Genomic DNA, 13,356 nt, shown 5'->3' with positions numbered 1-13,356 from the left:
GGTTGTGGGTTCTGACCCCGGCTTCGCCACTTATCAGTGTGATTTTGGGTAAGTCATTTAACTTCTCTGGGCCTCGGTGACCTCATCTGTAAAATGGAGATTAAGACTGTAAGCCCCACTTCGGACAACCCGATCACCTTGTATCTATCCCAGTGCTTAGAACAGTGCTTGGCATATAGTAAATGCTTAACAAATACCATCATTATTATTAATATTATTCAATTGTATTTATTGAGCGTTTACTGTGTGCTGAGCGCTGTATTAAATGCTTGGAAGAATCCAATACAACAATAAACAGGACCAAGCTCAAGGCCAACAGGAAAAAGGTTTTATTGGGTTTTTTTAATGGTATTTGTTAAGTAGTTAATAATAATAATAATGTTGATATTTGTTAAGCACTTACTATGTGCAGAACACTGTTCTAAGCGCTGGGGGAGATACAGGGTCATCAGGTTGTCCCACATGAGGCTCACAGTTAATCCCCATTTTTCAGATGAGGCAACCGAGGCAGAGAGAAGTGAAGTGACTTGCCCACAGTCACACAGCCGACAAGTGGCAGAGCCGGAATTTGAACCCACGACCTCTGACTCCCAAGCCCGGGCTCTTTCCATTCAGCTACTGTGTGCTAGGCTCTGTACTAAGCGCCGGGGTGGATACAAGCAGATCTAGTTGGACACAGTCCCTGTCCCACATGGGGCTCACAGTCAATCCCCGTTTTCCAGATGAGGAAACTGAAGCTTAGAGAAGTGATTTGGCCAAGGTCACACAGCAGACGAGTGGCGGAGTTGGGATGAGAACACAGGTCCTTCTGACTCCCAGGCCTGGGCTCTATCCACCGGGCCACGCTGCTTCTCTAAAAGTAGCTCCCAAACTCCCGGCACCCCGCCCACTCGACCTGGGTCTCTGCACGTCCCAAACGAGGGGGATTGCGAGAGCTGGGGGGAGGGGAGGTTGGGGGGCAGGAGGGGAGGCGATTGCGCCCGCGTTGGCCAAGCGACATCTTGCAAAAGGCTCCGAGCTGGAAAGAGGAACCGGCCACGGCCAGGGCCCGGACCCCTTCTCCCAGCAGAGCAGCGGCTGATCTCCCTACCTGGACCACCTCCTGCACCCTGGGACCTCCCCCACCCTGAACCCCCGCCCCCTGAGCGGCCCCCACCCCCCCCCACCATTCTCGGACTGGTGGGGGTGACTGGGAGCCCCCGGTCTATGCCGGCCTGCAGTGGAAGGTCCCTCAATGGGACTCCTACCATGTGTCAGAGCGCTGCACTGAATACGTACCTTGTGCAGAGCACTGTAACCGGTACCTACCTTGTGTAGAGCAATGAACTTGGTGCCTACTATTTGCGAAGGGCTAAACTAGGCACTCACCACCAGAGAGAAGAAGTCAAAAGTCAAAGATCCCTGCCCTCGGGGACTTTGCTTTCTCCGAGGCTAAATGGTGGATGTAAGGGAGAAGCAAAAATAAGCCCTTAATAAATACGATTGAATAAATACGACTGAATGAACGTGGCCTAGAGGATAGAATGCAGGGCTGGGAGTCAGAGGGATCTGGGTTCTGATTTCAGCTCCGCCACGTGTCTGCTGTGTAATCTGGGGCAAGTCACTTCACGGGCTTGGGAGTCAGAAGTCGTGGGTTCTAATAATAATAATGTTGGTATTTGTTAAGCGCTTACTATGTGCCGAGCACTGTTCTAAGCGCTGGGGTAGACACAGGGGAATCAGGATGTCCCACGTGGGGCTCACAGCCTTAATCCCCATTTTACAGATGAGGGAACTGAGGCACAGAGAAGTTGTGACTTGCCCACAGTCACACAGCTGACAAGTGGCAGAGCCGGGATTCAAACTCATGACCTCTGACTCCAAAGCCCGTGCTCTTTCCACTGAGTAATCCCGGCTCTGTCACTTTTCAGCAGTGTGACTGTGGGCAAGTCACTTCACTTCTCTGTGCCTCAGTTCCCTTATCTGTTAAAATGGGGATTAAGACTGTGAGTCCCACGTGGGACAACCTAATTACCTTGTATCTACCCAGCGCTTAGAACAGCGCTTGGCACATAGTAAACGCTTAACAGATACGAAAAAAAAAACCCACAACGAAAAACAACAACACTTCTCTGTGCCTCAGGGACCTTATCTGTCAAACGAGAATTAAAACTGTGAGCCCCAGGTAGGATGCGAACCGTGTCCAACCTGATTAGCTTGTCTGTACCCCATCGCTTGGTACAGAATCGGGGACATAGTAAGTGCTTAAAAAAAGGAAAAGTGTTGAAGCCATCCTGGCTCAGAATGAGAGAGCAAGAGGGGCTTGCAGTGGAGAGAGTCAGTCAGTCAGTGTCAATCACATCTTTTGAGAGCTTACTGTGTGCAGAGCCCTGAACTAAGCGCTTGGGAGAGTGCAATAGAACAATAAAAAGACACGTTTCCTGGCCACAAAGAGCTAACAATCTAGAGGGGGAGACAGACATTGATATCAATAAATAAAGTACGGATACGGGCATAAGTGCTGTGGGAACGGGAGGGGCGACGAGGCGAGTGAGGGTGACGCAGAAGGGAGCGGGAGAAGAGGAAAGGAGGGCTTCATCAGGGAAGGCTTCTTGGAAGAGTTGGGCCTTCAATCCGTCTTCCAAGGGCGGGGGGAGAGTCGTTGCCTGTCGGCTATGAGGACCTTGGGCAAGTCACTTTGACTTCTCTGTGCCTCAGTTACTTCCTCTGTACAATGGGGATTCAACCCAAGTGGGAGCCCCGCGAGGGACAACCTGATCACCCCGTCTCCACCCCAGCGCTCAGAACAGCGCTCGGCACATAGTAAGCGCTTAACGAATACCAGAATTGTTAGAAGAGGAGGGAGGGTGATCCGGGCCGGAGGCGGGACGTGGGCAAGAGGTGAACGGTGCGGCAGAGGAGCTGGAGGGACCGGGGCGGGGGGCGGGGTGAGAGGGAGGCAGATGCCGAAAGAAACCACCGGCTGGAGGAAGGAGGAAAAGGGGGGCAACCGATGAGATAACGTTTAAGTAATCGGGTGTGTGACAATGTCGACGAGGCGCCAGATAAGCGCTCCTCCCCACCGCCTCTTCTCCCTCCTTCCTCGGGCCGGGAACTTCCCCCCAGCGGGACCCTGGATGGGAGGGGGCGGGCGGTTGGCGCGGCGCCGACTCCGGCCGCGAGGGGGCGCCAGGCGGACGGGCGGAGGGCGCGGCGCCGATTCAGGCCGCGGGGGGGCGCCAGGCGGACGGGAGGAGGGCGCGGCGCCGATTCAGGCCGCGGGGGGGCGCCAGGCGGACGGGAGGAGGGCGCGGCGTCGACTCCGGCCACGAGGAGGCGCCGAGGGGGAGGAGGGCGCTGCGCCGCTTTCGGCCGCGAGGGGGCGCCAGGCGGGCGGGCGGAGGGCGCGTCGCCGCTTTCGGCCGCGAGGGGGCGCCAGGCGGGCGGGCGGAGGGCGCGGCGCCGACTCCGGCCGCGAGGGGGCGCCGGGCCAGCGGGAGGAGGGCGCGGCGCCGATGCCGGCCGCGAGGGGGCGCCGGGCGGGCGGGCGAGCGAGCGAGGGGAGGGTGCAGTTCGCGCGTCGGGCCACGGGGCGGCAGGAGCGAGGGGAGGAGGATCCCGGCCCGTGCCCCGGCGGCGGCATGGCGGTGGCGGCGGCGCGGGGGTCCGGGGCCGGGCGGATGGCGATGTCGCTGGCGGCGGCGGCGGCGGCGACGCGGGGGTCGGGGCCGGCGCGGAGGCGGCTGGAGGCGGAGGCGGCGGAGGCGGAGGCCCCGGTGGTGCAGTACGCGGGCGGGCGCGGCCGGCGGGCCCAGCGGCTGTTCGCCTGGGGCTTCGCCTTCTCCGGGGCCCTGGGCCTGCCCTCCTTCGCCCTGCCCCGGCCCGGCGCCTCCCCGCGGCGCCTCCAGCCCGTGCCCTACCGTCTACGCTTCCACCCCGACCCCAAGGTGCGGGGCACGGGGGCCAAGGGGGGCTGATGTTGGTATTTGTTAAGCGCCCACTGCGTGCGGAGCACTGTTCTAAGCGCTGGGGGAGATCCAGGGGAATGGGGTGGGCCCACGGGAGGCTCCCAGGCTAAAGCCCCATTTGACAGATGAGCGAACCGAGGCCCAGAGAAGGGCAGTGACTTGCCCACAGTCACACAGCGGATAAGCGGCAGAGCTGGGATTCGAACCCATGATCTCTGACTCCCAAGGCCGGGCTCTCTTCACCGAGCCAGGCCGCTTCTCCGTAATCATCACCTAGAATAATGCCGAAGATGGTATTTCTTAATAATGTTGGTAGTTGTTAAGCGCTTACTGTGTGCAGAGCGCCGTGCTAAGCGCTGGGGGAGATCCAGGGTCATCAGGTCGTCCCACGGGAGGCTTTTCACCCCCATTTTACAGATGAGGTCACGGAGGCACCGAGAAGTGAAGTGACGTGCCCACAGCTGACAAGTGGCGGAGCCGGGATTCGAACCCATGACCTCCGACTCCTAAGCCCGCGCTCTTTTCACAGAGCCACGCTGCTTCTACTAAGCGCTCCCGTTGTGCCAAGCACCGTTCCAAGAGCTGGGGTGGATGCAAGGTCATCGGGGTGTCCCCCGTGGGGCTCCCAGGCGCCGTCCCCCTCTGACGGATGAGGGAACCGAGGCCCCCGAGGTGGGAAGTGAGCGGCCCAAAGTCCCACGGACGACGGGGGCAGGAGCGGGAAGGAGAAGCCACGACCTCCGACTTCCCAGCCCGGGCTCTCGCCGCTAAACCCACGCTGCTGCTTAGCCCAGCGCCCGGCACGTAGTGAGCGCTTGGGAAGTCCCCCCGTGCCTGTTACGCGAAGCGGCGTGGTTCAGTGGGAAGAGCCCGGGCTTGGGAGTCAGAAGATCGTGAGTTCTAATGCCGACTCTTCCCCTTGTCTGCTGTGTGACTTTGGGCGGGTCACTTGACTTCTCTGGGCCTCGGTTCCCTCATCTGTAAAAGGGAGACGGAGCCTGTGAGCCCCACGTGGGACACCCTGATGACCTTGTACCCCCACCCCCCGGCGCTTAGAACAGTGCTTGGCACATAGTAAGCGCTTAAATGCCATCTTGATTTTTATTACCATCAGCTGTGTGACTTTGGGCAATTCACTTCTCTGTGTCTCAGTTCCCTCATCTGCAAAAGGGGGATTAAGACTGTGAGCCCCATGTGGGACACCCTGATGACCTTGTATGTACCCCAGCACTTAGACCAGTGCTTGGCACGTAGTAAGCGCTTAATGCCATCTTTATTATTATTATTTTTATCAGCTGTGTGACTTTGGGCAACGCCCTTAACCTCTCTGTGTCTCAGTTACCTCATCTGTAAAGGGAGGATTAATGATGATGATGTTATTTGTTAAGCGCTTACTATGTGCCAAGCACTGTTTTAAGCGCTGTGAGCCCCGCGTGGGACAACCCGATGACCTTGTAACTCCCCCAGTGCTTAGAACGGTGCCTGGCATATAGTAAGCGCTTGACAGATGCCGTCATCGTCATTATCACTAAGGGCTGTGATAGAGAGAGAAGCAGGGTGGCCGAGTGGAAAGAGCCCAGGCCTGGGAGTCAGAGGACGTGGGTTCTGATCCCGCCTCCGCCGCCTGTCAGCTGTGGGACCTTGGGAAACTGGGGTCCCGAGAAGTGAAGCGACTTGCCCAAGGTCATGCAGCAGACAAGTGGCAGAGCTGGGATTAGAACCCAGCTCCTTCTGAATCCCAGGCCCGGGCTCTACCCATTAAGTCACACTGCTTCTCGCCGAAGCGCTTAGTGCAGGGCTTTGCGCACAGGGAGCCCTCAGTAAATGTGAACGAGGGGAAGGGGGAGAATAGAGCAGGGAGGAGGGTGGGAAGTAGAGGGGAGAACACGGCTAGTGGGTGGGGGGAAGGGGCAATTCATTCGATCGTATTTATTGAGCACTTACTGTGTTTAAAGCACTGTATTAAGTGCTAGAACAATAACCGGATGCGTTCCTTGTCCACAACGAGCTTACAGTCCGGAGGGGGAGACGGACGTTAAATAGATAAATATGGCAAGGGGAGAGGACCCAGCATGGAACAGGGTGGAGAGCGAGAAGCTAGTGGGAGGGCCGGGAGGTTTGGGGCAGAGCGGAGGTCTGGAGGGGCACCGGGAGGGGCAGGGGAGTGCCGGGGAGGACGAGGGGGCCTGGAGTGGGGCGGAGAAGGAGTGGGGAGGCGCATCCCGAGGGTCGGACTGTGGCAAACACCCATCCGCTTGGGCTGGGACCCGGTTTTTCTGCCAGGAATGGGGAAGATGACCCAGCGTGGCGGCCCCCCTCCCCCCCAACCCGCATCTATCTCTCCCCCAGATCTCCTCGGTGGCCTGTGGCTACGGGTTCACGCTGCTGGCCTCTTCCACCCGCGATGTGACCAAGGTGTGGGGCATGGGGCTCAACAAGGACTCCCAGCTGGGCTTCCAGCAGAGCCGGCAGCACAGGGGTGAGTGCCGGGCCCCGGGCCCCCGCAGTGAGGACCCCCCGAGGCCGACCCGCTCCGGGCCCGGCCTGGGGTGGCGGGACGGGAGGAGCGGCACCCAGAGAGCCGTGGGGTACTCTCATGCACACACGCGCCCGCCCCCCCCAAGGCACGTACACCCTTGCACGCGCGCACGGCGTCACACCCTTCCACTCAACGCGTGTGCACCCACACGTGCACGTACACCCTCGTACAGGCTCACATCCTTTCACACACGCACACCGCCACACTCTTCTGCTCACACTCCCGCGCCCGCCCACACACCCGCTCCCTCCCTCCGGCCCGTACCGGAGCGAGCCCGCGGTCCCCTCGCGGCTCCTCGGGTCGGGCCGTGGAGCGAGGCCCCCCCCCAACCCCCTTCGCCGTGGCCCCCGTCACTTGGCCGTGGGCTGGGCCCCGCACACTCCCTGCCCTGGGACCAAGACCCCAGGCCTGAGGCCCCCGGCCGGCGTGGCCGGCTTGGGCCGGTTCCCTGGGGGACGGGGGCATCCGGAGGGGGTGGGAGGTGGGCCAGTCTAACCCCGGCCCACAGCGGAGCCCCCGGCCGGCGGCCCTGACCTCTGCCCCACCCCTGCCGCCGCCCCCTCCCCGCGTGGGGACCGCAGATCGGGGCTACGAATACGTCCTGGAGCCGAGCCCCGTGGCCTTGCCGCTGGAGCGGCCCCAGGAGAGCCGAGTGCTGCAGGTGTCCTGCGGGCGGGCCCACTCCCTCGTGCTCACGGATGGTGAAGGAGGTAGGTCCCGGGGGCTCCCCAGGCGGGGTCACGGGGAGCGGGCCCATCTCCATCTTCCCGGTCGGCCCCACGGGCCCCGTCCCCGCTCCCGGCGCGGCCCGCCCGCTGCCGGGGACCCCGCGGCGGGGGGGGAGGCGGAGCGGGCGGGGCTGGGGACGACCCTCTCCGGACCGCAGCCCTCGAGGGCGGGCCGGGGCGGCTGGCTTTTCGCTTTGCCTCCTGAACTCTGACCCCATCTTCCGCCCTCCCAGTGTTCAGCATGGGCAACAACAGCTACGGACAGTGCGGCCGAGAGGTCGTCGAGAACGAGGTGTACAGGTGGGCATCGGGGGGCCGGGGGGGCGCTGGCGCGGGAGGAAGGGCTCCCACAGCAGTAGGGGAGCAGGAGAGGGTGAGCTGTGATCGTTCCATCTGCCCGGTTTTCTATCCTTGGTACTTACTGAGCACCTACTGGGAGCAGAGCTCCGTACCGGGCGTGTGGGGAATTCACCAAGGCAGGACCCCCCGCCTTTCCCTGTGTTCAGGGCCGGGGGGTAGGCAGATGACGTCTCAGGCACAACAGGAGGAGGGACCCGAAGGGGCCCCAGCAGAAGCCCAAGTGTGTCGGGTTGGATCCCGGCCCGCCTGTGCACGTACCCCTGAGCCGCGGCGGGGCCGGCGGCCGGTATCCCCGGAACCCCGAGGGCAGCCGGGACGCCGAGTCTAGGAGGGGGTGACCGACCTCCCGGTAGACGGGAAGCTTCTTGAGGGCAGGACTGTCTGTGGCTCCACCTTTGGGTCCGGCTACACCGCCTCGTGCGCAACGGGCAGCTGCTTGCAGGCGCCCTACCCAGAGCGGACACCCAGTTCACCGAACACTGGGCGCTCGGTACAGTGCCGGACGCGTAGTGGGCGTTCACTACAAGGGTCGGCGCCCGAGAGGTGCCCGGTACGGCGGTCTGAGCACAGCAGGTGCTCGGTGACCACCGTCGGTCGGCGGAATGGTTTGGCGGGCACAGACGGACGCCGCTCTTCGAAGGCTCCGGGGCAGAACGACAGGAGCGGCCTCCCCTTCCCTCCCGGGACTTGGGTCCGGGGTCCGGGCTCCGGGTCCTGCCCGGTGGCGAGAGGGTGGCGCGAGGGCCACTGACCCGTCCTTAGTGTCGGCGTGAGTGTCCCGGACGGGGGTGGAGAAGGGGAAGGCGATGCGGGGCCCGCCTCTCACTGGAAGCCACTCCTCCCTTCACCTCCGCCCGCAGGGAGAGCCACGTGGTGCACAGGATACGGGGATTGGATGAGCAGGTCGTGCAGGTAAGAGGCTCTGGCCCCGGGAGGACAGACCCGCCGCCGGGCGTCCCTCCCGGGTCACTGGGGAAGAGTCGGGGGTGTGGGGCGGTCCGTGCCGAGTCACCGGGGGAGAGGGAGGATGTCCGTGCCGCGGGGGCGTGCTCCGGGGGTGAACGTGCGCTGTGTCACAGGTGGTGTGTGGACAGGATCACAGCCTGTTCCTCACGAAGTCGGGGGCGGTGTACTCCTGCGGCTGGGGGGCAGACGGGCAGACGGGTATGTGCCTCAAGGGAGCGGGTGGCCGGTGGTAGGTGCCTCGCGCCTCCCCCCCCCCCCCCCCGGGGGGGGGGGGAGAGCCGGGGGCTGCGGGAGAGCCCGGTCGGTCCGGGTCGGCTCCTCCTGAGGGTTGGGGAGCGGAGAGGTTTTGTGGGGCGGCCCCGGGCCGCCTGGGGTCCGGGTGCCGAGGACGGAGGGGGTGGAGTCACGGCGCCCTCTCCCCGGCCAGGCCTGGGCCACCTGCGGGTGACCAGCGTCCCCAGCCGGCTGCGCGGGGACATCGCCGGCGTCCGCATCGTCCAGCTGGCCTCCTACGGCGACTCGTGCCTGGCCGTGTCCGCCGACGGCCACCTCTTCGGCTGGGGCAACTCGGAGTACCTGCAGCTGGCCGCGGTCACCGAGTCCACCCAGGTAGTCAGTCGCCTGGGCCCCAGGGGCGGGAACCGGTGGGCCCGGGGTGGGGGCGGGAGCCGCCACGGGAAGCGGGCCGGGGTTCCTGCTGCCTGCCGGGCCCCGGCCGGAACGACGACTGGAAGATCCCCCCCCGGGTCTGCGGCCCGGTGGGCTGCGCGGACGGGATGGGGGCGGGGCTGGGGCCGGGCCAGGGCAGGGGGCCTGCGGAGCCAAGAAGGGGAGTGGGGCGGACACGGCCTCGCTGTCCCCAAAGCCCGCCCTTCGAGGGCGAGGGGCCCCCATCCTGGGGGTGCTCACGGGAGTCCGTCCCCCCGGGGAGCTGGGCCACCGGGGACCCCAGCGGGCCTCGGCCGTTCGGGCAGAGTGTTGGTGCCCGGCTCACTGAGGGACCGTCAGGGACGGAAAGGGGAGAGACGGGGGTATGGGGCGGTCCGTGTTGGGTCCCGGGGGGGAGCCGGGCGCGGGATGGTGTGCTCTGGGTACCCGGGGGAGAGTCAGGGGTTGGAGGATGGTCCAGTCTCTAACCGGGAGGGCGGGCATCCCGCGAGACAACCAGCACGCGGCTTGCCGAGCTCCCGGTCCGCCCGCGGCTCCTGCTGCAGCTGGGCCCGCGGGGTTGAGGTGGGGGATGTCGTCTGGAAGTTTAGGGCCTTGCCGGCCGTGGTCCGACCTGGGGTTTTCTAGCCGGGGCCGGGGGCCCGCTCGCCCCACGGCAGAGGCCCCCCCAGCCCCTGCGCGTCGCTCCACGGCGGAAGCCCCGAACTCCCGGCTCCGTGTCCCTACAGGTGAAGGAGCCTCGGCACCTGCCCTTCTCCGCCGTGGTCGGGAAGGTGAAGCAGGCGGCCTGCGGCGGCACCGGCAACATGGTCCTCAACGGTCTGTCTTCCCTCCGCCTTGCCCCTGCCCGCCGGGCCCCCGCAAGGGCCCGCACATCCACCCCCGCCTCTGCCCCATGGGTGGGCACATGCGGGGCACGCTCAGACTTGCCGGCCCCGGGGTGGGGGAGTGGGGGCATCGGGCATTAAAGACCGCAGGCCGGCCCTCCGCCAGGGTCCCGCGGCCCGGTCGCGGGGGACGTTGTGGCCAAGGAATTGGGCCGTGGGCAGCGGAGTGGCGAGCCGGGCACCCGTGGGTGGGAGTCGATCGCACCTCTTTGTCCGGCAGACCAAGGCGATGTGTTCGTCTGGGGGTACGGGATCCTCGGGAAGGGTCCCACGCTACTGGAGACCCCCACGCCGGAGATGATCCCGCCAATCCTGTTCGGCCGGACGGACCGCAACCCGGACATCCGCGTGGCCCAGGTCCGCTGCGGGCTCAGCCACTTCGCCGCCATCACCAGTCAGTGACCTCCCCGGACGGACCGACCCCCGCGTCCCCCCGCCCTCTTCGGCCGCCGGTGAGCGGACCCGGGCACACCCGCTTTCTCCCCGCAGATAAAGGGCAGCTGTTCGTGTGGGGCAAGAACGTGCGAGGTTGCCTGGGCATCGGCCGCATGGAGGACCAGTATTTCCCCTGGAGGGTGAGTGTGGGCGGGGGCCGGCGGGGCCGGCCTGCTCGGACCCCCGTCCCCCGACCCCCAGCCCCCTTTCCCCTCCCGCCTCCCTGAGATAAACTGAGCAGGTTGACGAACCCCCGGCTCTGAGCTCCGGTCCCGGCCCACGTGTCCCGGATGAGAGACACCCCGCAGATTTCTCACCGCCAGACCTCCCTCCCTCCATGTGTCCTCCAACCCCCATTTCCCCACCCGACCCCTTAGGCTCATTCATTTCTGCCCCCCGAACCCCCCGGAGGGTGCTGCCAGCATCGGAGGCTAGAGTTCTCAGGCCCCTCTGACGCTTGAGCCGTCCAGCCGACGTCTCCCCGGAGGGAGGGGGCGTGGCCGGGCCCCGGCCGGCCATCGGGGAGCCGTCCGCCCCCACGGTCAGCCTGGACGGGCCCCCCGCTCCGCCCGCCTCGGACCGGAACGGCTCACGGCGCGGCCGTCGTTTCAGGTGACCCTGGCCGGGGAGCCGGTGGACGTGGCTTGTGGAGTGGATCACATGGTCACCATGGCCCAGTCGTTTATCTGAAGCCCCAGCGCCGTACACCCAACACCCGCACCTCGGGGGGGACGGCCCCCCAGAAGCCGCTGCTCTTCTGCTACACCTCCCTCCCCCCCCCCCCCCCGCCACCAGGAGCGGCACCTACCGGGGCAGTCACGGCTCCCCTTTCCGCGGTGCCCAGCCTCCGACCGACCCGACGGTGTGGGTTTCACCACCCGGCCGGCCCCAGGAACGAGGCCTCGCAATGTCGTGGTGTCCCAGGGCCCCACCCCAGTTGCCTTCACCAACTTTCCCGAGGCCGAGGGAAGGGCAAGGGTGGAGAGTGGGGGACCCTCGAGTCACCCCGCCTGACCGGAGGTGCGGTCGGGACCCGCCTGGGGCGGCCCGGCTCCCAGAAGCCTGGGCACCCCACCCCCCAGCAGCTCGGACCGTGCCAGGTAGGCCGAGAACTTGGCCGGGCCGCATTCCCCACCGCGGCGTGTGCCCCTCGGGGTCCCGGTGGGGGTTTTCGGTCAGCTTCCGCGTTTCGGGCTCTCTCCCTTTTCTGCCGGTCGTCCCCTCTTCCGGTGAGAGACCCTGTGTGTGTGGGGGGGAGAGTTCGTATCCCGGTTCTCAGGTTGGTGCTCGCCGCATAGTGGCCCTTAGTAAATACTGGCATGAACGGCTTGGACACGGAGGCTCTGGTGGGTCAGGCTGGAGTGAAGTGCGCGGACGAAGCCCACCCTAGAGCCAGCCGCCCCGTCCTCAGAGCTGTGAGGAACGGCCACACGGCCTCGGGGAGCGGGAGCCGCTTGAGGGGATGAACCCAAAATATTAAATGAATCGAAGAGACTGGAAGTGAGCCTTAATTTACCAGGAATGACCTGAAATGACTCCAGTTGTCCTGAAAATGAACCCGTTTTATGTGAAATTGCCAGGAGTGACCTGAAGTGTGAACCTGGTTGTCCTTAACCTCATTTTCCTTTGAATTGCTAGGAGTTGACCTGAAAATGACCTCAGTTACCCTTGTGTGGCCCCCTTAAGTTATGAGATGGTCCCCATTTAACGTGAAATTGTGGGGTGATCCGAAATGACCCTAGTTCTCCCGAGATGACCGTTTAGACTGAAATGAGGTGGAATGAGCCGAAATGACCCCAGGTGACCTGAAATTGTCACGGGAAGACCCGAAATGATCCTGGTCATCTCTGTGCCCCCATTTTCATCTGAAAAAGTCCAGAATGACCCCAGTTGAACAGAAAGGCCAGAGGAAGTCCTGAAATGAACCCCATTTAATCTGAAAAGAGGTGGGTTGACCTGAAACGGCCAGATAATGGCCTGAAGTGACCCCAGCTGTCCTTAGGTGATGCCATTTTTTCGGAAAAGGACGAATGACCTACAGTGACCCCAATGTGCCTGAAATGTCCGGAGGACGACCGACAGGGCCCTGCTTGTGGTCACTTGTATGCGACCCCCACCCACCACCTCCTGTTCCTGCCCCCGGGGCCCCAAGACCAGGAAGTTGGAGGGATGGGGGCCGGGGGACGTGGGCAGAACCTGGGTGGGGCAGGGCAGTGGCGCCCCACTGGGCCAGCATCAACCCCAGCTCACTGCTCCATCTTGCTGCCCTGACCGCTCCCGTGGAAGACAGGCCTCCCTCTCGGCCCCAGGAAGACTGAGGCTGGTGGGGGGAGGGGGGCAGGGGTCTCAGACACCAGCAAGCATGGCTTTTTTTCCCTTTGGTCTGAGCAGAACAAAGCAGGCAGCTTAAGGTTACCTTTTGTCCGTTTTAATTAACACTTTACAAAGTACAAAATATACTGTCATTTGTTTGCAACACCGTTCTTCCTTCTCACGGTCCACGCGGCCGTCCGGGGGTTCGCCGTCCAAGTCGGTGGGGGAGGCCGGGAGGCCCGGATTCCCAGCGTCAGGGTGGGGCAGCTTCAGAGCCCCCTGCTCGGGCCCGGTCCCGGTCCTCACCTCACCACGGTAACCCCCGACTGGGCCCGCACGCGGCCCCCGAGGCGGCCGTGCCACAAGTTCCGATCGCCGGGACGGATCCTGCTGGGGGCGTTGGGGGTGTGAGTGGTCGAGGATGGGGGTCGCCCCCGTGAAAGTGTTGCTTGTCAGGAGGGGTTGAGGTGGGGGGGGTTGGCCGGAGGGTTTGGGCCAGCTGCAGTCTAAGA

General features: G+C 64.0%; 1 protein-coding gene across 1 annotated transcript; it reads left to right on the top strand.

The window, feature by feature from the left end:
• The first annotated feature begins 3,620 nt into the window (after window positions 1-3,620).
• On the top strand, window positions 3,621-12,981 carry RCC1L (RCC1 like). Its single transcript, XM_029082461.2, has 11 exons — window positions 3,621-3,926; window positions 6,297-6,426; window positions 7,068-7,196; window positions 7,448-7,514; window positions 8,435-8,486; window positions 8,654-8,738; window positions 8,968-9,149; window positions 9,938-10,028; window positions 10,317-10,490; window positions 10,586-10,671; window positions 11,144-12,981. The coding sequence occupies exons 1-11, from the start codon at window positions 3,621-3,623 to the stop codon at window positions 11,219-11,221; spliced, it is 1,380 nt and encodes a 459-aa protein (XP_028938294.1). The 3' UTR covers window positions 11,222-12,981.
• Window positions 12,982-13,356: the final 375 nt, after the last annotated feature.

Source organism: Ornithorhynchus anatinus, chromosome 17 (genome assembly GCF_004115215.2).
Source record: "Ornithorhynchus anatinus isolate Pmale09 chromosome 17, mOrnAna1.pri.v4, whole genome shotgun sequence".
Lineage (NCBI taxonomy): Eukaryota > Metazoa > Chordata > Mammalia > Monotremata > Ornithorhynchidae > Ornithorhynchus > Ornithorhynchus anatinus.
The sequence above is the reverse complement of the archived record's forward strand: the minus strand, read 5'-3'. Positions and strand labels throughout refer to the sequence as shown.

Excerpts from the sequence above, each read along its gene's own strand:
- RCC1L (XM_029082461.2), top strand. The coding sequence starts at position 3,621 with ATGGCGGTGGCGGCGGCGCGGGGGTCCGGGGCCGGGCGGATGGCGATG. Across the intron at positions 3,927-6,296 it reads GCTTCCACCCCGACCCCAAG|ATCTCCTCGGTGGCCTGTGG; the intron begins GTGCGGGGCACG and ends TCTCTCCCCCAG. Across the intron at positions 10,672-11,143 it reads ACCAGTATTTCCCCTGGAGG|GTGACCCTGGCCGGGGAGCC; the intron begins GTGAGTGTGGGC and ends CCGTCGTTTCAG.